The 21,925-nt window shown below is 42.1% G+C and overlaps 1 protein-coding gene and 1 non-coding gene across 13 annotated transcripts in view; one reads left to right on the forward strand and one right to left on the reverse strand.

The window, feature by feature from the left end:
- Positions 1-21,170, forward strand: part of LOC118414457 (centrosome-associated protein CEP250-like) — a 47,379-nt gene extending 26,209 nt beyond the window's left edge. For 4 of the 12 annotated variants that reach the window (XM_035818498.1, XM_035818503.1, XM_035818500.1 and 1 more), the window contains 35 exons: positions 4-66; positions 385-432; positions 569-5,116; positions 5,424-5,492; positions 5,651-5,845; positions 5,993-6,070; positions 6,344-6,394; positions 6,947-7,018; positions 7,881-8,210; positions 8,761-9,148; positions 9,275-9,450; positions 9,759-9,977; positions 10,248-10,310; positions 10,572-10,634; positions 11,048-11,110; positions 11,901-11,963; positions 12,424-12,468; positions 12,605-12,688; positions 12,941-13,072; positions 13,388-13,543; positions 13,802-13,975; positions 14,119-14,277; positions 14,804-14,854; positions 15,107-15,343; positions 16,043-16,258; positions 16,446-16,527; positions 16,754-16,904; positions 17,181-17,617; positions 17,868-17,998; positions 18,250-18,303; positions 18,447-18,608; positions 18,767-18,814; positions 19,100-19,324; positions 19,523-19,624; positions 20,070-21,170. In XM_035818498.1, the coding sequence (XP_035674391.1) occupies positions 4-66; positions 385-432; positions 569-5,116; positions 5,424-5,492; positions 5,651-5,845; positions 5,993-6,070; positions 6,344-6,394; positions 6,947-7,018; positions 7,881-8,210; positions 8,761-9,148; positions 9,275-9,450; positions 9,759-9,977; positions 10,248-10,310; positions 10,572-10,634; positions 11,048-11,110; positions 11,901-11,963; positions 12,424-12,468; positions 12,605-12,688; positions 12,941-13,072; positions 13,388-13,543; positions 13,802-13,975; positions 14,119-14,277; positions 14,804-14,854; positions 15,107-15,343; positions 16,043-16,258; positions 16,446-16,527; positions 16,754-16,904; positions 17,181-17,617; positions 17,868-17,998; positions 18,250-18,303; positions 18,447-18,608; positions 18,767-18,814; positions 19,100-19,324; positions 19,523-19,624; positions 20,070-20,081 (9,147 nt within the window). In that variant the 3' untranslated portion in view covers positions 20,082-21,170. The remainder of the gene's footprint in view (positions 1-3; positions 67-384; positions 433-568; positions 5,117-5,423; positions 5,493-5,650; positions 5,846-5,992; positions 6,071-6,343; positions 6,395-6,946; positions 7,019-7,880; positions 8,211-8,760; positions 9,149-9,274; positions 9,451-9,758; positions 9,978-10,247; positions 10,311-10,571; positions 10,635-11,047; positions 11,111-11,900; positions 11,964-12,423; positions 12,469-12,604; positions 12,689-12,940; positions 13,073-13,387; positions 13,544-13,801; positions 13,976-14,118; positions 14,278-14,803; positions 14,855-15,106; positions 15,344-16,042; positions 16,259-16,445; positions 16,528-16,753; positions 16,905-17,180; positions 17,618-17,867; positions 17,999-18,249; positions 18,304-18,446; positions 18,609-18,766; positions 18,815-19,099; positions 19,325-19,522; positions 19,625-20,069) is intronic. The other 8 variants (XM_035818499.1, XM_035818505.1, XM_035818507.1 and 5 more) reach the window with 8 other exon arrangements.
- Positions 21,171-21,803: 633 nt separating this feature from the next.
- Trnaa-agc lies at positions 21,804-21,876 on the reverse strand. The gene has a single exon. It is a non-coding gene; the product is annotated as a tRNA-Ala (tRNA).
- Positions 21,877-21,925: the final 49 nt, after the last annotated feature.

The following is a 21,925-nucleotide window of genomic DNA, read 5'->3' on the forward strand; positions in this document are numbered from 1 at the left end:
CAGGCTAGTTATGAGTCTGACCCAGAGTCCCCCCTGGCACTGTCATCATCAGATGTGCTGCAGAAGGTGAGAGATGTTCTTATCTTACTCTCTTTCTTGGTATACTAGTATGTCTGCAAAGATGTGCGCATGATTTAGGTCATCGACAGGTTGCCTAGTATGGGCACTTGGAATAACCCATGGATTTTGAAAATTAAAGGAGTCAAGAATGATTGTTCCTGCATATGATTTTTAGAGATGTCAGTATGTTTGTCTTGTTATAAACTGTAAAAGGTGCTGTTCATGATTACTTGGTGCTAACTGTTACTATGTTGAATTCTACACTTTGGCTACTTTTCATTTATTTATTCATTCATTGAATTCAAATCATTTTTTGTACTTAAGATAACGGAATTGGAGACCAGGAGAAAAGAATTGGAGAATATTCCTCATGTAAGTCTATTTTATATTCTTTCTGGAAAAAATATTTTTACCATGAAAGTTTTTGATTGACAAATAACATGACAATGTCATTGGCTGTGTTTATTCAATTTCTTGACATAATCTCTTGGCTGTTTTTGTTTGATAGGAGGACACCTCAAGTCTTAAGGAAAGAATTCAAGACCTGGAAGACAGTGAGAGAAAACTTAAGGAGAAGGTTGATGAGTTGTCTGTCCAGGGTGAGTCCTTAAAGGAGGAGAACTCTCAGCTGAAGGAAAGAGTGGAATTACTAGAAGGCAGTGATAAGGAGCTGCGGGGCTTGGTGGAGGAACTGTCCACATCAGAGGTCTCACTTAAAGCAGAAAACTCAGAACTTAAAGAAAATATTCTCAAACAGTCAGAAAGTTCCTTGCAGGATATTGATGGACAGAAAGAGAGAATAGAAGATTTAGAGGAAAACGTCAACAGATATAAGGAGCTTATTGACAGGCTTACAGACTCAAGCAGTAAACTTGAGGTTGAAAATGCTGATCTTAAAGAAAAGCTACAAGACCTTGAGGTGCAGAAACATTCTGTTGAAGACAGCACTGCCACAACAAATCCAACAAGAAGTATTGACTCAGAAAATAGAATACGCAAAATAGAAGAGGAAAATAGAAAAATCAAGGCCCAAGCAGAGGATCTGGCTGCCAGAGAAAGCATTCTACAAGAAGAAAACCACAACTTGAAGGAGATTATTGAAGACATTGAAAAGCAGGCCAGTGAGTTCAAGGAAATGATGGAGAAGATGACTGCATCAGAGAAACGTCTTGAGGACAAAAATGCCAAACTCAGGGATGAAGTTTCCAGGCTGAAGTCTGTAGAAGAGGAAAATGACAGATTAAGAATGGAGGCCAAGAAACACAACAATACTCAAGAAGAGTTGACACATGCATTAGAAAGTGTGAGGGCTGCTGAAGTTGAGCTAAAGAAGGAGTGTCTGAGCTTAAAGGAAAAAATCTGGCTTCTAGAAGAGAAAGAGACAACTCTGAAGGAAGTTGTCAAAGACTTCAAGACCACAGAGGGTGACCTTCAGGAGGAGAACAACAGACTGAAGGATGAACTTGAAGATCTTCAGGAAACTATGAAAGAGTTGGAGATTGCAGGGAGTAGTTTGCCTGGGTTTAGTTCAGAAGGCTCAAGAGCGAGAGGCAGCTCCATGGACCTCGATGAAGATGAGACAGAGTTGTGGAAAAAACTTGAGAATTGGGAGTTCAAGAGAGACAGCAATTCATCTGCCAATACTACAAAGGTATCTGAGGAGAAAGAGACACAGACAGAGGCTGAAGATGTTACTCCTCTTGCCATGCCAACAAGGGTTCCTATTCCTGTGGAAGACAAAGAGACACAGACAGTAAACGTAGCAAAGGAAGTGGAACCTGATCTCAGGAAGACTAGTATGACAATTAGGATTCCAAAGATTTTGGAGGAAAAAAACATACAGACAGAAGGACAGGAAGAGGACAACATAATTACAAATGTTGAGAAAGAGAATGTCAGGCTGATGCAAAAGATAAGGGAGCTTGAGGATTCCCTGAGGTCATCTGCAGGGCAGGATCAGAGCAGTCCACTCCCTGAGAAACCAGAGGAGCCCAAGGTTGGATATGGGTTTGCTCACTTTTGGCCGGATGTCAGCGAAAGTGCCAAGAAGAGGATCCGTGAGCTTGAAGCCAGCAAGTACGCCTTACAGGAGGAGCTTGAGCGGGTCAGGAAGTGTGAGTCTCACCTCCGTACTAGGAACACTGAGCTGGAAACATCCATACATCTGCTCAGCGCAAACCTGTCCAGAGCACAGGAGGGGAAAGACCAGCCAGAGGACTATGAAAGTTTCAAAGAGGACCAAGAGCAACAGGAGTGTGCTATTGGCACTTTGGAGATGGCCACCATGGTGTTTGAACAGAAACTGGCCCATCAGAAGGCAATAGGAGATGGGCTGGATCGTGCGATATTTGGAGTTGATCCTGCAGAATGCAGGAGAGTAAACTGTCCTCTGCTGGGGAAGCACCATCAGCTGCTGCAGGAAGAGGAGCGGCTGAAACTAAAGATTAAAGAACTGGAGGTAACAGTCACAACATACAAAGAGCAGCTGATTTTGTTGAAAGGTGCAGAAAAGGACGATCTCTTACAGAAAGTGTTGGACCTTGAAGTTCAACAAAAAAGTCTTACAGAAGAAAACAAAGTGATGGCAAGAGAATCAGAAGCATTGCGAATCCAGGTTTCAGATCTGAAGGCAGCAGAAGAAGACTGGAGAATGAGGGTCCAGGAACTGGAGGGGATCGGACAGAGTGGTACTGAGAGCGAGAGTGAGAGCCATGCCAGACGCACGATCAAAGAGTTGGAGATGTCTGAAAGAAGGCTACAGCTAGAGTTGGAGGAAGCAAAGGCAACAGCTGAAACTCTGAAAGATAGGGTCTTGGAACTGGAGAGAATCGAAAGGGAGTTACGAGAAGAATTGGCAAAAACAAAGCAGGAGAGAGATGAAGCTACTGAGAATGACAAGTCTTTGTCAAGAAGGATCCATGAGTTAGAAGAGTCTGAATCCCAGTTGAGGAGTAGACTTACAGATGCGGAGGCAAAGGAAATGGTACTGACTGAATCCCTGAACTGTGCTAATGAGAAGGCAAGAGAACTAGGTGAATCACTTAAGTGTGCAAACACTAAAGTTGATGAACTTGGTGAAGCTGCGAGAGACTTCACAGACAGAGAGGCAAAGCTGGCTGAACGTATTGGGACACTGGAGAAGTCAGAACAAGAGTTGATGGAAAAACTTGAGAAAGTGAACTCTGAATCTCAGCCTGAAGACCAAGGGCAGTCAGAGGACCTTCTAGTAGAAAGAGTTGCTGAGCTGGAAGCTTCAGAAGCTGCCCTGCAGGAACGTGTTGAAATTCTGGAAAAGTCTGAGAAGGACTTATTGGAGAAGCTTGATAAGGCCAATGCCATTGCAGAGCAGAGCAGTGAGGTTGAAAATGAAGTACAACATCTAAGAGAGCAAGTCAGGGACTTTGAACAAGCTGAAATGCAACATAAGGAAAGGATTTCTGGCCTTGAGGCTTTGGAAGGATTTCTTCCTCAGCCTGTTGAGAAATCTGAACAAGACTTGACAGAGAAGCCTGAAAAAGCTGATGACATGTCAGAGCTACATGATCTAAGCAGTGAAGCAGGAAGTGACTTGCAGTCATTAAGAAGGCAGTTGAGTGACTTTGAAGAAACAGAGGCTCAGCTGAGGGAAAGGATCGCTGAGCTGGAAGCTTCAGAACAAGCACTTCAAGAACGTGTTGAAATCCTGGAGAAGTCTGAAGAAGAGCTGATGGAGAAGCTTGAAAAAGTCAGTTCCATTAGTCAGCCTGAGGATCCAGGGAGTGACCCAGGCAGTGAATTACAGTGGCTTCGGAGTCAGCTGATTGACTCAGAGGAAACAGAGACACAGCTGAAGGCCAGAATCGCAGACCTGGAGGCTTCAGAAGATGCTCTCCGTGAGACGCTGGGACAGGCTGACAGCATCATGAGTGAGAGGGAGGCTGGCTTTAAGGACCAGATTGAAGTACTGCACCTCACACAGGTCAAGCTTAAGGAAAGAATCTTTGAGCTTGAGACATCCGAGGAAGAGCTCAAGGAGCAGCTGTTTGAGTTTGGGGTAGTCTTTGATGACGGTGATCTGAATAAGAAGAAGGAAAGAAAAAAGTCAGTGCAAAACCAGGAAACAGAAGGAGACTCTCTGGCAGATGAGATCGGGAAACTGCAGGGTACAGAAGACATGAGTGCAGCTGAGTCCTTCACAGAGAGTGCTAGATTAGACAAACATGAAGTCAACTGGGAGAACAAGTGCAAGGAGCTAGAGGCAGAAGAACAGCTCCTCTCAGAAAAATGTAAAATCTTGGAGGAATCTAAAGCATCGCTGACACAGCAGGTCAAGGACCTTCAAGGTTCTGAAGAAAACCTGAAGCAAGAAGTTGAGATTCTCAATGATGTAAATGGCTCCTTGGAGAAGGAGCTAGAAGACCTGAAAACATCAGAAAAAGCTCTGAAGGATGCAGTTAATGAGTTGCAGCAAGAAAATGGAAACCTCAAAGATAAGATCAAAGAGCTGGAGCAGTCAGAAGTCTCTTTGAAGCATAGAATGAGTGACTTTGCCAATACTGAGGAGACAAGAACAAAGCCAAGTGAGAATGAGGAGGATTTAAGTGAGCTACTAGAAAAAGTAATCCAGGAGAAGTCAGACCTAGAAGAGAAAGTTCAAGAACTTGAGGCATCAGAGAAGTTGCTAAGGGATAGATTACAGGAGCTCCAGAATGCAGACGAAAGTGGGCAACAAAATAAAGAGGACGAAGAACAGAGTCTGGCATTGGAGAATTCTGAGCTGAAAATGAGAATACAGGAGCTCGAGGAGGCAGAGACCGCACTGAACAAGAGGGTCCTTGACCTCAGGAATGCAGAAGCAAAGAAACAGCACACTGTTCCAGAGGTGGAGAGAGAGAATGCAGAACTGAAAGCCAGGCTGCAGGGAGTTGACTCCGGTGGGTTAGATGATACAGTAGCTGAGCTGCTGAAGGAGAAGGAGGAGCTGGAGAGGAAGGTTCTGGAGCTAGAGGAGAAGGACCTTCAGCAGCAGGAGAGGATTCTGGAGATGGAGATGGGAGCACAGCCTTCTGATACAGAGGTACACAATTGTTGTGTTAAATTGTTGTGTTCTTTTTCTATCAATTTTGAAGCAGGTATTTCAAATTCCTGCGCCTTCCCTTTCTTGGTTTTATCTATTCAGGACAATTGTCTTAAGTACTTAGTGTTCAAGAAATCAAATGCTGAAAAGGTCTTAAGATTTGTAGTTGAGTGCTAGGAAAACACTCCAATCATGATATTCATTGATTTAAACCAAAGCCAAAAGCTCTCATGTATGTATGGTTTATTCTTACCAAATGTGGAGCTGTTTTACTAAACACCATTCCCTATATGTGTGACTTTTGCAGGAACAGACATCCTCCAATCAACAGAAAAGGTTAGCAGAATTGGAGGAGGAATTGCAAGATGCCAAAAAGGTAAATTAACACACAACCTATCATGATGTGATGTATCTTTCAGATTACATCTTCTCATAATATGAAAGAAGTTGGAATAACAGAGAATACATGTACTTCCTTTCTCCCAAGTATTTCCTTTCTCTTACATAAAACTCTGTGGGTAATACTTATTGCAGAGAGTGCAGGAGCTTGAAGGAAGTGAGCAGGCTCTACTGGACAGACTGGATGAACTTGAGTACCAGCAGGATGGTACTGACATGGTACAGCTGCCCAGGGATGAGCTGGACAGGCTAAAGGCTCAGGTACAGCAACAAGACAGTACTGACATGGTGCGGCTGCCCAGGGAAGAGTTGGACAGGCTAAAGGCTCAGGTACAGTAAATGTTCACTACCTTTGGTAAAAAAGAGTTTTATCTTAATTGCATTGAGACAATTAATGTCTTCTCCAGACATTAAGGGCAGAAGTGGGAGATATGGATTTCTTGAACAGTTGCTGACGTAAAGCTCTGACCTGTCCAGGTGTCACTCCTGAGGGAGACAGAGGACAAACTGGATGACCTTGAAGAGGAGGAGGAAGAGCTCAGGGACAGAATACAGGTAACTATCACATCTGTTAAAATGAATTATGCTTTATACTTAAAACCTGATGAAATCATTATTGTATTGATATGCAAAAAACACTTTGAAGTAAATATGTATACATCACTGGGCATTTCTGGATGATACAATACTAAGCTTGCCAGACAGACTTCTATCAGTTGAGATAAAAGTAGTTTAAAGGAAAGGCACAGGTGCATGTAAATACAATCATTGTCATGATAACATGTCAGAGCTAGTTTCATTGTGCAATATTGATCATCTTTCTTTCAGCATTCAAGACAAAGTTCCAGGATCAACAGTCAAGCCTCAAAGCTCCAAAAGGTGCAGCAGTGCAGGATACTTCAGAGAAATATCTTCTCACATTACCATATACCCACTAATAACTTTCCTTACTTTTCTAACATACCAGCTTTTGACTAGACCTCACCACGGCCGTGTATGGATAGATGTTTGAAAGCCTTCCTAATCTCTCCGTTTAACCCTCCCTTGCTGACTGCTGCTTTAATCAGTACACCTTTGGGTGCAGCAGGGTGAAGGTTAATTACACTGTAGTTAAGGCTGATAAAGAGAAGTTTCTGCTGATATCTTGAACTATATACATGTAAGCTTGCTTGATAAGAGGGTACAGGTATGGCAGTGCATGGCTGGTAGAATTGAGTGTTTTAAAAGGTATGTTCTTCAGAGATATATGATATAGAAACTAACACCTTTTGTTATTCATCTTCTTTCTTTCTACATGTAGCCTGCATGGTAGAGCCAGCACAGATGTTTTGTTCATTTCTAATTTACAGGGAAAATGTTAATTAGACAAGTTTGAAATAACTGCTGTCATCAATGTGACAGTCTAATACATACATGTACATAAATCCACAGAATTTTGAGGCCCTCCAGCAGGAACATGAGGAACTGCAGGCTCAGGTACATCAGCTCAAGACCAAGTTGAGGGTGAGCTCTTGTGAATTTTCCAGATCCTGTAGCATTAGTCGTAAGAGAAAGTGCACACAAACACTTGAGAAGGTTGATAGCAAATTTCAGTGCACATACGTTCTAAGCATTATACAATAAAGGCTTTGCAATGAGTTTGATTAGTGGTTCCCATGAGACTGTTCACTTATATACTTGTCAAGTTAATCCACATTAAGCTTGATTCCCAGGAGAGGGATGTTGATACAATACCAACAGTCTGTGTTATATCAGGAGTTCTGTTACCTTAGGAACTCTTGCCTGTTAGCAAATTGATCGGAGTTGTTTCTGTCAAGGAAAATTATGGATAACAACATTTGTGAAGTGGTGTTTTATATGTATTGCCCTTACTGCTGCCAATTGAAACCACTCGAAATTAACTTGAAACCCACGTCTGAGTCAAAACAGCTGGTGTATTTGTAAGGACCTCCAACCTCAGTCTAAGTTCCTTTAGAAGAGGTGTTTAACCAACAAGGCTTGATATGCAAATGAGATACTTGAGCCTCCTTGAAATCCTTGGGTTTTGATATGCAAATGAGGACATCAAGAGTGGAGCCCATAATAACATACTGGAGGCAGGTGTATACAAAACTGCTATATCCTGTTCTCGTGCTGGATTATTTGCTAGCAAAAGTATGATTTTGCTGATGAAAATGTTTGTCTCAGATTGTGTTCTACCTTGGGGAAATCTTAGCCAACATTACAGGTACAGTTGTGCTTGGTATGTCCTATACCTTGGTGATAGGTGTTCAAAATAGACCTACATGTATCAGTGCTTTAGGGAAACGTATTGTTAGGATTGCACGGGAGACTTGACAGATGGTATGTCATGTGTCTAATCCAGGATGCTACATTAGCCGGACCTGTCAGTGATGTTCGGAACAAGCGCATACAGACGGATCTTTCCTGGATGGACATCACTGTAGACCAGCATGGCCGCGCAGTGGTGGCAGAGCCGGAGATCCCCCGCCCCGTCTCCAGCCCGGCGCGGTCCCCCCACACGGTCGGCAGGCTGAGCCCGGAGCAGCTGGACCAGGAAGTACAGAACTTGGTAAACGCTCTCCCGGCGGGCGAAGCCTTCATGGAGGCCGTCCCAGACGGGCTTGTGCATTGTGAACTGGTGATGGTGGAGGAGGATGAAATATCCCCGTCCTTGGTGCAGGATCCCATGAAGGTAGTTGTGCTGGAGCCCACAGCATCACAGCATGATGATCCTGATTGATCCGACCCCGTGTTGTGTGTGTCTGTTTGGGGTGAAAATGTTTGCTGATTGGAGATGACAAGACTTAGTGTTTCTCTGATATACCAATCACCACCATAGACCCATTGCTGCTAACACTCACTCACTGCTCTAATGGGCCATGAGACTGTTGATGTGACAAGTGATAATACCAATCACCACCATAGACCCTGACTGTCACCCATCGCTGCTAGCACTCACCCACTCACTCACTGCTCTAACAGGCCATGAGGCTCTTGATGTGACAGGTGGCACCATCTGGGGCCTGCATCCACCATTAAGAGTGCATTACTGAAGAATGTAACTTGTCACAGAAAATGGATCTCTCATCATAAGCCACAGTTTTCTCTCCATGTGGTCTATATTGAGTGAAGCATCTCATAATCACAGCTCCTAATAACACAATTTCCACAAATTGTCTGTACCATTACCAAGGGCACTGAATTACTATGTCTAGTAAATTTGAATTTGTCTCTCTTTGTAGAATGTGGACATTAGGAACCTGCTGGAACAAAAGCTACAACAGAAGCCTGTCTCCCGCGGCATTCCTCCCCTCCCCACCTCCACTCCGCCACACTTCCGACCTCGCTCGGGATCCCAGGTATCCCAGCATACCATGGGGGATGTGTCAGACATGGACAGTGAAGCCGAAGCTCCGCCCCTCCCCAGCTCTGCCCCGCCTCCCACCCGCCCCAGAGCGCAGACGACAGAGTCCGAAGGGTCCGAGGCTGGGGCCGTCCCTACCATACAGACCTCCCCTCCAACCCCCCCTCCCCAGGAGTTCCCTCAGCTGGGTTCTGTGGCTGCCAAGGTCGCCACCTTTACCTCACCACAGGACGATGCTGGTTCTGATACTGATCAGGATGGGGAAGGTGAGGCAGTCTTGCAGATGTGATAGTGAATAGCTGTTAAAATGCTGGAGAAGTTATTATCCATTATTACTGTGAGATCTTTTAAGCTGTAAATTGGAAATCTAAAGTCTGTATATTTTGGGTTAGACCTCCCAGAGGAAGGTGCTGTTGCAGCCCGTGTAGCAGCATTTGAGGCACAAAGTCCGCTGAAGTCCCCAGGAGATGGGAGCATGCCAGACAGTGGGCTAGGGAGGACACTACTGGGAGCAGACAGCAGCCTGGACACAACAGCTACTCCTCCCACTGGGCTGTTTGATCCTCAGGTTAGTTCTTTCCCTGTGGAATTCTCATTTTCAGTTTGTGAAAGCATGAAATCCTATTCAAAGGACAATTTATTGACCATTCCTTAGACTCTTATAGTTAAAGTTAAAGTTGAATTAAAGTTGTCAGCATGTCACCATACACATGTCATTTCAATGTATTCTTGACAAATGTATGCTGTATACCCATGGTGGCATTATACATCCCACTCCTGCTAGGATGCATTTCTGTGTTTGCGTTTGTGTGGATAAGACCTACATGTAGACTAGTCATGCACATTGTATAACCTCATGTTTTTCTTTTTGTCCAGGAGCAAATCAACAAGTGGGTTGAAAACCGTCGTCAGCGTAAGGGTCTGTCTCGTGGCTTCACTGTTCCGGTGGGGACCAGGCGCAGGCGGTTCTACGACAGGAGTGAGGAGAACAGCCTGGCAGACGATCCACCTGCACAACCTGCGGAGGATGGTGCTGAGGATCAAAATGTGAGGGAGTTACAGGAAACAATTGAACAACTGCAGAAGAACAACCAGGTTAGAAGTGTTTCTTTTCTTCATTTCTAAAGTATTAGCTACTTAAGAAAAGCTAACAATGACAAATTTTCGAAATGGTGTTCATCTGAAAATTTAGAGGGGTAAGACCCTATAGTATTAATTCCAGTGTTGGATTTAAAGAGTTAGCATTTTTCAATAGATTGGAAAGAAACTTAAAAACAGTGTAAGCGCATAAACAGTGACTAGTCAGTGCCTGAAGTGGAATGCTGGCTTTGTTATACTTCTAACACCTTTTCTTACGTTCCTAAGGTGAAAGATGATGCTCTGAAGAATCTTCAGAAGGCCTTAGAAGATTTACAAGGAGAAGTGAAGGTAAGATTGCATAGAAAAGCAATATGATTCTGATTATTATGGGGATGACAGTATCTTTTGGCAGTTAATCTATGCCATACTTTGATTGCAAATATTAGGTTATTCTCACTGTTATTGTTGACACCAATCTATTTTTACAGGCTAACCTTCATGTATGAATGAGACTGAGTGTTCTTGCATATTTTAGTTTGCAAGTGGCTTTTACCAGAGTTTGCTTATATCTTTTCAAACTTTACAATATTTCCTTATTCTATTTTGCAGGACAAGGAAGATCAGTTGGATGATGTCAGTAAGGCAGAGAGACAGCTGCAGGAAGATATCAAGGTGAGAGTTTTACAACTGTTACATTGTTTACAGATTGTTGAGGATAGGATATGGGTAGTTTCAAGCATTGTATTGGTAAATAGACCTGAACTTTAACAAATCAATGTTTTGCACTATCTGTATAACAGGTGATAGATAATGCCACATACATATATGTATCTAGATTATCAATAAAATTGATTTCCACTTTGATCAAAGTCACATCCATTCCCCATGTTCTGGAGGACAGTCAGGATTTATTTTTTCAAAATGCTGTAGAGGGATAAGGGAGATCAGACAATCTGAAATAAACAGCTAACGGATTCAAAATCTGTGTTCAAAATATTCCTCACTGCCCTCTTGAAGTTTGCTAATGGAATAATCCTGAATTGAACCAAACCAATCTACAATATCTGTGATGATTTGCTGATCAGAAACATGCTCGAGACCTGGCACATGGGAGGGAGGAGATCCAGTACCTGGAACAGACCCTGAGAGTGAGTCCTGCACCCGTGTCACCATCATTACTGCACACTAACTGCATGCCTGCAGTGATAATTCTACTCAGAAAATTCTTTCTTTACAGTGTAGTTCAAGTAATCATTGATAGGACCGTCCAATACTGACTTTAGATGATGTCACAAATTTGCACTTCAGTTGATAGAGGTTCCAAACTGTATGCAAATATGGCCAGCTTTACTGTGTACTAACTGCATGTGGCTTATGTGACTTGCATGCTTACATTTCCTCTCATGGACAAGGTCCAGCCTTCCAAGGTGAGAGTATGGGCCAAAGGTAGCCCCACACCCTCCATTACATTTCTACACTCACACTGTCATCTAGCCTCTAGAGTAAGTCATTACTGACACTGTTTATATACCCACTTTACTCACTATTCATCAACAACTCACCAAGGCGAGGTGGTTTGGTCACCATGTACTGTTTTTTTTGCATGAGTCTGTAACTTTTCATCTACAGATATCTTGCTGAGTATTGTTATATCAAGAAAATCTCACCATGTACTCATGCAGAGTATTGTACTCTCTGTGTTTCAGTGTCCTCTGGACTTACTGCAATTTAAACAGATATGTCTTTATCCTGGTGTATTTCACAGTCACTAAAGGCTTCACATCATCTACATGTGGTTCTGGTGGTGTCTGTTATACTTCTTCACCCTCTCCTGAATGTTTGTTTCCTGTACAGGGTGTTTCCATATGGTGGTAGAATAGATAAGCTGTTGACAGTCACATGAAACAAAATTACTCAGTAAAAATATTGAATTATCAGGACAAGGAAGAGGACCTCCGGAAGCTGCGTGAGGATCAGAGACAGTTAGAGAGAGATCTCAGGGTGAGTCAAGGTCATTTAGAAATGCAACAACCACATGTGATACTATACCATAAAGGAATAACTGTGTAAAGAGTTGTACAACAACTTTATCAGTTATACTTTGAAGAGCACCTAAGCTGTGCAGTTGCTGTCCTTGGTGCTGAATATGATATCGTTTTCCTCTGTACTTGTGTTTGAAGCTTAATGTTAAACACCTATCAATCTTCATCTTACTAATCCATGTCAGAGTTGCCCAGCAGCCACAGTCACATGATGATGACCACATAACATGATGTAGCTGTCCATGGTGCTGAATATGACATTATTTTCCGTTGCACTTGTGCTTGAATACTTGTTTTCCGTTGCACTTGTGCTTGAATACCTTCCACCTTTATCATAGTAATCCATGTAATTGTGTATACTGGTTGGTTGTGCAGGATGTTGTACACATTCTTATGGGAATTTCATCATATATTTTCAGGCCAAAGAAGATGCCATGGCAACTTCTACACAAATGAGAGAAAAGGTAAGGGGACTGGGATTTTTCATGTATTTTCCTGGCTAGATTAGGATGTGGTTTAGATCGATGTTCACTTTGATGTCAATTTCAATTTCAATGATTGTTAAAACCTTACATTTTTGTCCCTTCTTTGGACACCCAGGTACTTGGTCAGGAAAAGGAACTCCATGAAAAGGATGACTACTTGCAGAACTTGGAGAAACAGTGTAGGGAACTGAAACAAGAGGTGAGAGACACCTGTTGTCTTAGTTAAAAATCCCACTAGACAGCTTATCTCAGGGACATTTTGTTGGATAGATTCTAGAAACAGACTTTTTCAGTTCACCACATGTAGTCAATAGCTCTTATAGCTTTGGAAGTCAAGCAAAAAGAGTTGTGAATCTGCACACATCAGAACAGCAGCAACTCTTTTTAGATGTTTTGCATAGGAAGCAAAATCTTTTACCTTAGATAACATGTTATAAATTGAACTGTTCAGGTGGAAAGGTTGAGGCGTGAGCTGGAGAAGAAAGAACGTGACAGTGATGTTACCTACTACAAGGCCCAGGCACAGATGAAGGAAGGAGAGATCCGCCAAAAGGACGAGGAGCTGCACAGGCTGAGAACAGAGGTATGAAGCAATCTTCACTAAATGGCAATTGTATTCCATGGAAGGAGTTGTTCAGTTGTTTGCTTTTTCCCAAAAGCCATTCTTTGTGCTCTTTCACTACAAAAGAAAATATTTTAAATGCTCATGTCAAGAAAGGGATCTCAGCATGCCTGATCAGTATGTGTGTAGAAAGCTATTCTCCTGTTGGTTGTAACAAATAGTGTGTAGTATATACCTGTTCAATGCATACTCACTTTCTAATCCAGATGCGGAGTTGCCAACAGCTAAACCATACAAGACTGCTGTTCTAATAACTGTTCGTGTTTGTTCTTACAGAACAGAAAGTTGGAGGGTGAAGCCCAGCAGGCAGACAGACAGTGCCGTAAGCTGCAGAAGGAGAAGGAGGGCCTGCAGGCACATGTGGCACGGCTGCAGCAGCTAGAGCACAGGTGTGCAGAGCTGCAGAAACTACAGGACACCCTCAAGAAGGAGGTGAGTGGTCGGAATTCATGTTCAATTCACGTGTGTCACTGTATGCACTTTTTTGTATACATTTAAAGACATCCCACAATGTCCAACCCTTGTAAGATGGGAAACAACAGATGCTTAACAGATAGTGAGTGAGTAAGTTACTTTTGTGTGACAGTCAAATCACAAATTTAATCACAAATAAGAATTTTGTTAATCTTATCAGTTTATCACTCACTCACTATCTGTTGTTCATTATAATTATTGTTGTCATCATTTCAGAATGACCAGCTGCTGAGGAAGGCAGAGAAGCTGCAGAAGGCGGAGCAGGAGATCAACCTGCTGCGGGAAACTGTGGCAACCCTGCGGGCACACCTGCGGGACATCGAGGCAGTCGACAAGGAGAAGGAGGATCTCAGGGCCAGGCTGGACGCCATCTCGGACCTAAAACAGAGGGTAACAACAGCAGCTATTTTCTTAACTTTCTTTTAATCTAATTCAAATGTTTTTTATGTGAGTATGTGTATACAGTATAGCCCCTTGATCTGAATTAAATTGCCACAGGTGTTTCAATTATTTGCTCCACTCTCTTCCCCCAGATGGAAGCCATCCCGACCAGTGACTATGACACGGACCATCCCAGTAGAAGCTCCCCCTACATGATGACCCGTACTCTCCCTGCAGACCTCAACATGAAGGATTTTCCTGCCAGAACTCCTGGTGCCCCTACAGACAGCAACACTGCAGACATGGATGAGGTAATGGTTTAAGAGTACTCAATTTGTTGTCCACTCAGCTATATGTAACATGACATGTCACAACACAATGAGATATCACAAACTTTAAGGCATTCACCAATAACACCATGTGATAGAATATAAAGTGAAGTACTGATGATAGTCCCCTCCCTGCCCCACATGCTGCCATGCAGCTGGGATGTAAGTGTGTCTGCCACCTGCAGTCAGATGTCCAGGTACTTCCAGCATTGTTGTCACATTCAGTAGTCAGTACCACATGTTTCTGGTTTTCTTTTACTCTACCTGTACCATTATGTTGTCTTTGTTCAGATCTTTGCATCTCAGTATTTTCAATGTATATGTATCAGGTTTTGACAAGTCTATTTTCTTAAGCATTTTTTTTTTAATATTTGTATCTATTACTTCATCTTCTTTCATTTATTGACCTCATTTTACATCTTGACAGTGCAGTGTCAATGACCTGATGAGACTAGGACCTCTGCTTGTGTCATTGACCCCAGTAACCTCATGCTCCTTGTCCTTCCAGGTGTCCAGTATCATTGACCTTGAGGTCAGGACAGCCTTGGCTCCTTTACAGGTATATAGATGGGAGCATTTTTGTTTACTGGTGTGAGGGTGTGCCTTTTGTATTATCCTTTTTAGTCATTGCTTTCAAACTTCTGTTGTGTGGTGGCTGTTTAAGTCAATCAGAAATAAGACAATGTTGTTATAAGGGTGTGCCTTTCATAGTATATGTGTATTCCTTGCTTCAAAACTTTTGTTTTGTGGTGGCTGTTAAGGATAATCAGAAATAAGACAATGTTGACTGAAATAAGTGGACATCCCTCAGGCGAAGGTATCCCGCATGCGTGTGAAGTGTCGTGAGAGAGATGTGATGATCATGACCCTGCTGGATGAGCTGCAGTGCACTGTGGACCCTGATGTAACGATCATGCGCACAGCTGAAGACCTGGCATCAGAGATGTTGGAGGAGTATGATGAACCCATCAGCCCCATCTCTGGGAGCATGGGCAATCTTTATAGCTATGCAGCATTTGGGTCATCCTCAGAACGAAGCTCTGGTCAGGTGTGTTGGTCAACATGACACTGTACATCATCTCTGTTGGTGCAAGGATAAAGGCTGTTTCAACCCTCACTACCTCTTGCTGGCTTAGCTTTCAGCTGCTTGGTGTAGGGGAGTAAGGAAGGCTCTTTTGGTATTCTTTCTGTGGGGTTGTTTGTGAGACTCAGCCCTTTTTTTCTAAGGTGAATATGGTGCTGTTGTTGGTTCCGTGTCTGCAGGAGTGGGAAACTTTCCCCCTGTTACCAGAGTTTGCTCTGTTGTTTCAAACTGAGTATGGTTATCTGGGTGCTGGTTGTTCCTGAACAGGGTGCCTTTTGTACTTTGGTGAGGGGTTCAAACCTTCTTCTGTTCAGCATTTCTTGGCTGCGCTGGCTCAGATGGGTTTGTACCACAGCATTCTGTTATCTTAGAATAACTTATATTACAGGTACTGGAGGAGTGGTTAAGCTTAGTATTAACTTCAAGCCTTCGAATTCTTCCTTTGTTTCAGGTGGTCAGACAGAAGAACAAGGAGATGGAATAAACACAGTGTATATATTATATATAGATTACATACACTTGCATATGTCGTACTTTTGCACTTCTGCCCTAGCTAACTTCCCTTTTTCCTGTAGTGTCATCTCACCCAATGTGAGACTGATTTTCCAGGGCGTGCCCTTGTATCATACTGCAACTCACCAGTAGATTGTTATATCTCACCAGGCTGACAGTGGTAGAGCATCAGACAACAGTAGGAGACAGATGGTTCGACACAGTACCCCCACCACTGGTGCATCTACCTCCCCCAGTGGTGGTACCAGGTCATCACCCTTGTTGGATGATATTGACGTCCTCCCCACGCGGCTAGATAATGGACATGCCATCAGGGATGACCTGGACCTGGTGCCTGTACGAAGGAAAAGGAAACAGAGGCCAAAGGTATACTTGAATTTCAATTAAATATAACAATACTTCAGTTTTTGATAACCATTCAATATCAGTGCATGTCACTGTCAGACAAATACATTTGCTTGCTTGCTTGATTGATTAATGGCATTAAACCTGACCTATTGTATGTGACCTGGCTTAACAAATCAAGTGAAGTGTTTGCCTTGTTTTTGCCCAGTTGACTGCAGGTCAGTCCAGCCCTGAGCAGATGTGGGAGCTGCACCAGACCCTACAGGATACACACACCAACAACTATGATGGTGAGTCAAAGAAGATTGATCGTGTTATGTAGAAGATTTATCAGGTTATGCTTATGGTAGAGATTTTAAGAAAAGATTTATCCGGCAAAAAGGTAGATAAAAGTTTGAAGCCATGGATCAAAAAGATTGTGTTAACTACATATACTGGAAAAGATACTGTGTACAAAGTTGGTTTAGAACTACTAACATATCAAGATGACTGACAAGAACTTGCTTTTTTCTCCAGTGCCGTTCCTGCCTCTCCCTCTCCCCAAGCTGGATTCTCCTGATCGCAGGACAAGGAGACCTCGAACTTCCCCCAATTCAGATGGCGATAGAAACAAGCATGGCAGAGACAAGACCCCACACCATAGTGGAGCAAGGTCTCACATGTCAAGGCAAGAGTTTTATAATTCTTTCTATCTTTCCTGCCATTGGTAATGATGATGCTGTATGTGATGACATTGGTGACCCAATTTATATTGATGGTTTCAAGCACAATACTAGTTGGAACAGGACTTTTGGTCCTTCAGTGTACCCTGTACATGTATTTCCTTTTGCTCCAAAGTTATTTGCTCCAAAAGTTGTCCACACAAAGTGTTGAAAAGTAATTACCATCGTAACTTAGCTTCAAGCCAAAATCACTATTAATTGGTATGTGCTTTTACATACAGATCTCAGCAAAATCCAAAGCGAGCCGGCACCCATTCTTCACCACAAGATGCATTATCCAGATCACATGGACCAAACTGGTATCCACCCCCACTGAATGATGGTAGCTCCCCACTAGCGTTAACCAATGGAATTGCAGAACTTGAACTAACCAATAACCATGGAGTACCAAGTCTTGCCAATGGAATGCCATCATCTTTGTTGACCAATGGACATAGAGTGCCTCCTGTGACCAATGGGGTCCCAGCTTCCTTGCTGACCAATGGACATGGATCACCACATCTGGCCAATGGACTGCCAGCTTCCTTGTTGTCCAATGGCTTTGGAGGTGACAGAGCCCGACATGGCAGTGGTGCTAGTGGCAGCTGGCTGACTGTCTCCAGCACTGCTGATGCTTTGTCAACTGTCTCCCAGACGACAGCTTCCCCACGGCAACAAGGTGGGTTAAAGGATCACAAGCCTTCGATTTAAATCACATCTGTAATTTGTACATATGATTACATATTGACAAATAAAATGAGCATTTCTAAATGTTTTTCTTCTTTATTCAACAAAACAAAAGTATGAGAACCATCCAGCAAGTAGAAAACAAGAGTGTATGAGATAATCATATCCAGCAAAACACAGGAAATGATATAGAAGATGTTTGCACAGGTTAACTCTCTGAACCCACCTGTGTGTCTCTCCAGGTCCCCCTCAGCCTCCCTCTGACCTGAGGATCCTCCGTGCTGTGGGCAAGTCCTCTGTACTGGTGGGCTGGACACTGCCTCCAATCGATGACATGGGAAACAGCAATGGGGTCCAAGTGTCAGGTTACAAGGTAGGTCAGGGCACGTGGCTATGTTATAAATGTATACTACTAGTATCATTTAAGTATCATCAGTAAAGTTACGTCTCATTACAATGTTGCAGTCAGGCATCACAATTAGTTGCTGTAAGTAGTCAGTACACATGTACTTTATGTCTACTAGATTCCCTTGGATTTTATCTCCAAGTGGCTCATACTATGAATATCTCTGATGCATGTGGTATTACACACACAGTGGTAATGATTGACTTTTTTTCTGTCAGATCAAGGTAGATGGAGAGGAAACTCAAGTGGTGCCCAGTTCTCATGTCAGCAAGGTAAGTCATAATATATCTGGCTTGTCAATATTTGTAATGCCTACTGCTGTTGATATTATCTTTTCAAGTTTCAAACATCATCACATTACCATCTGCCCCTACATCAAACCCCCCCATGACTGTTCTGTGCACCCTTATACTAGGCTCTAGTGGAGGGGTTGGATCTGACAGTGCCATTCATCCTGAGTGTACAGACCATGTCCACAGATAGGCAGCTGTCAGACAGGGTGGAGGTAGAGTTCACTGACCTCCAGGAGCCACCATCTGTACTGACATCGTCACGTCCCAGCTCCGCTATGTCTGAGGTAAGGAACTGGGCTGGCTGTGTGTTTGTGGCATAATATAACACAGTATTCTCAATATGGTACATTCAGGTCATTCCATCTAGCTGGATTACATGGAGTAAAATTGCCTGTCTTCCCTTTGAGCAAGAAGCATTAACATTGTTGTTTTGTGACTGCAGGATACATCAGTTTACTCAGACCCTGTGATAGAGGAACCACCTCGCCTGGTGAGTTGTCTTGCTATTCTTCAGTTTGTCCTTGACAAGAAATAGAGTCAATGGAAAGATGTTGTATGTACACTTCAGACACATTTAGTTGATATTGCATAAACACAAGCAAGATACATGTCTGATAGTATACTTTTACATGTAGGCTCTTATCTGATCACGTGTCATGATATTGCATGAACAATGGAGGTTGATGAAGGTTGTTTCGATTTTACACATGACATCATACTTAGTAACACATATGATGTACACTGCTCAGTAACTTCCTCTCTGTGACTGTCCCAGTACCTGGCAGTGTACAACTATAGTCCCAGCAGGAACTCCCCCAACCACTACCCTGAGGACGAGCTGGGGCTGCGAGAAGGGGACGTTGTCACGGTGTTCGGCCCTCTGAGGGAGGACGGCTTCTACGAGGGAAAAGTAGACGGCAGGAGAGGCCTGGTCCCAGCCAGCTTCCTGGAGGAAATCTCTACATCTCAGGACAGACCTCCAACAGACACACACAGAAAGGTAGGACAACTTGGGAAGGAATAAGGGAGAGAAAATGTTAAGAAAAAAGCTGTAAATAAATCTTTACCATTGTGGATTTTTTTCTATTTGGTCATCTCATGCCTACTAAGATTATCTAAGTCTCAAATACAAGCTCTGTGGTGTATGTTGCAAACCCTTACCAAGATTTGAATGTCTATAATCTTCTGTTTTACATAGCAGCAGAGAAGATCACCCAGTAAGAGACAGGTGTCCAAACAGAAGGAGGGTCATCGGGGGTCTCGACGTCAGGGTGCTACAACACACAAAGACAGGAGACAGGTGAGTGTTGCAGGGTTTATTACACTTTTAAAACAAAATATGGCAAGACAATATTGTTTTCTCTGGCCCACTAATACATCATGTAGGTTAATCTTCCTCCTGGCTATTTGGACCCCTACATGTAGGTCATTGCACAATTGTATGGAATTAAAAGTTAATGTATCTGTAATATGTTTTTGTAATATCATGGTGCACATAAAATCATTATATACCCTGGGCTGGGCTTGCTACACTCACTCCAGTAATTGGGCACTCTACTGTGAAAATGATTAATCTATTTCATTTTAAAAAGATTATCAATGCAGGCAGGACACATCATCTTCAGAAATGTCACAGTGGTTTAGCAGCCTTGGCCAGGCTTGATACATGTATAAGATGACTGTGTGTTTAGTGGTATTATTACTGAATCTTCACCTTTTTTTTCTTCTTTTTCTGTCCTTTACAGAGAATTGTATGATGTGTGATGTCGAAAGGAATGGGAAAATGCAAGTCTTCCAAAGGACCAAATTCTACCATGGTGCAAGGAAACAGATATTCTGGTGTATTTTTACTATCGCTGCAGTAATGTAACACATCTATGTGTATGAATTTATTTATAAAGAAAATAATGCACAATGTCTTTGTTGTTTGTATTTGTAATTGGTCAGATAATTCTAATCTATACTACAAGGTACAGTGTATATGACATAAAGTAATCAGACTTGATGGTTCCAGCATAAATTGGTCATTTTTTGTCGAGCTACATAACTCCCTGTCAGAAATGTTTTCAGTGATCTATAATTGTACATTGTAATTGTCAGCAAATCATATGACATGAGGAATTTTGTAAATTTTACTTTTAACTCCAAGTTACCTCAGAAATTACTAGTCTTTCATTATTACATGTACATGTATGAGATTTTTTTCAAGGGATGGCCCAAACTTTCTCAAGTATTGTAACCATACTTTTTTTTTTACATTTTTGATGTAGTGAAAGGCAAAAATTTTAGATTTGCCAAATATCATACTATCAATTTCATGGATTTAAGAATCTTTGTCATATTTGTGTAGATCACTATGCCTTTTCACAGTAAAAAGTACAGTGTATTCTCAAAAGAATAATGTTCTAATTAGTCAGAACACTGGAAGCAGCACACAGTTATAAGGAATACTTCTACTTTTGTATGTAACCTGTATAGATCTAAGGGTTGTAGAGGTACCACAAATAGGTATTTTGTACATGTGAAGTGCAGTTGTGATCCGTCCAAGTTGTACATTTGCACTTGTATGTAATGGCAATGACTTAAGGTCAGAGAAAGGGTATGGTGTTTTGACAGAATCTCTTTGTATGTAAAAATTGTATACAATTCTCTCCCCAGTCTTATGATAGCAAAATCTTTTACTGATGTATATTTTACAAAGATCAAGCTATAAATTGCATAGACAAAACATTGTAATATGTTGAATACTTTAGATATGATTTTTATTTTTTCATTCATATAAGTTATGACTAAGTCATCTTAAGGATAAACCTAGGTATTTCAAAATAAAGCCATGGCAAAGAACATGAGATGTTCCCCTGTCTTTTCCATGTAACGTTTAATATAATATAATACCACATAATATGTGTGTATACCATATGTGCAGTTTTGTGCTATCGTGCTAGGGGGCAGTATAGCAATCAATCAGTCAGCAGAGGAACATATATTACCGGTAACGAATAGATATCAACACCAAAAATTTGGAAACTTGATTTTGGATTTTGGTCGATCATATACCAACATATCTATGTACTTTATCAATTGTACTGCATTATCCAATTAGACTTGTTTATCATCCTTTATCATGACATTCTGATTGTTATGATAATAAGTTTATGAGTTGAGCACCTGAGGGCTACTTGTGAGTAATTTCTGAAAAAAAGCAACGAAATATACCTTCATCATATGTTCCCTGCCTTTCAATTATTATGATTTTGTGTTATATCACGGGAAAGCAAGTAGATTATCCTTTCTTCAACAATCAAAACTGTGCTCAGAGTAGAAATTCATTTTTTGCATTAACGTTAACTTGTTAGATACAGTCCGTATCTTCAGATAAAAAAAAAAGAAGAAGAATTATGACTCAGCAGAACAGTTTTATTGACACAAAATGTAAGGAAAAGGACAAATTATCATTTTCCAGAGGGAAAAAAAATTTCTGGAGATGCGGGGTATCGATCCCCGTACCTCTCGCATGCTAAGCGAGCGCTCTACCATCTGAGCTACATCCCCATTTCACGAAAGCAAGGGCAAAGTTAATAGGCTATGTACCTCTTAAAAA

Source organism: Branchiostoma floridae, chromosome 4, assembly GCF_000003815.2.
Source record: "Branchiostoma floridae strain S238N-H82 chromosome 4, Bfl_VNyyK, whole genome shotgun sequence".
In the NCBI taxonomy this organism is placed as follows: domain Eukaryota; kingdom Metazoa; phylum Chordata; class Leptocardii; order Amphioxiformes; family Branchiostomatidae; genus Branchiostoma; species Branchiostoma floridae.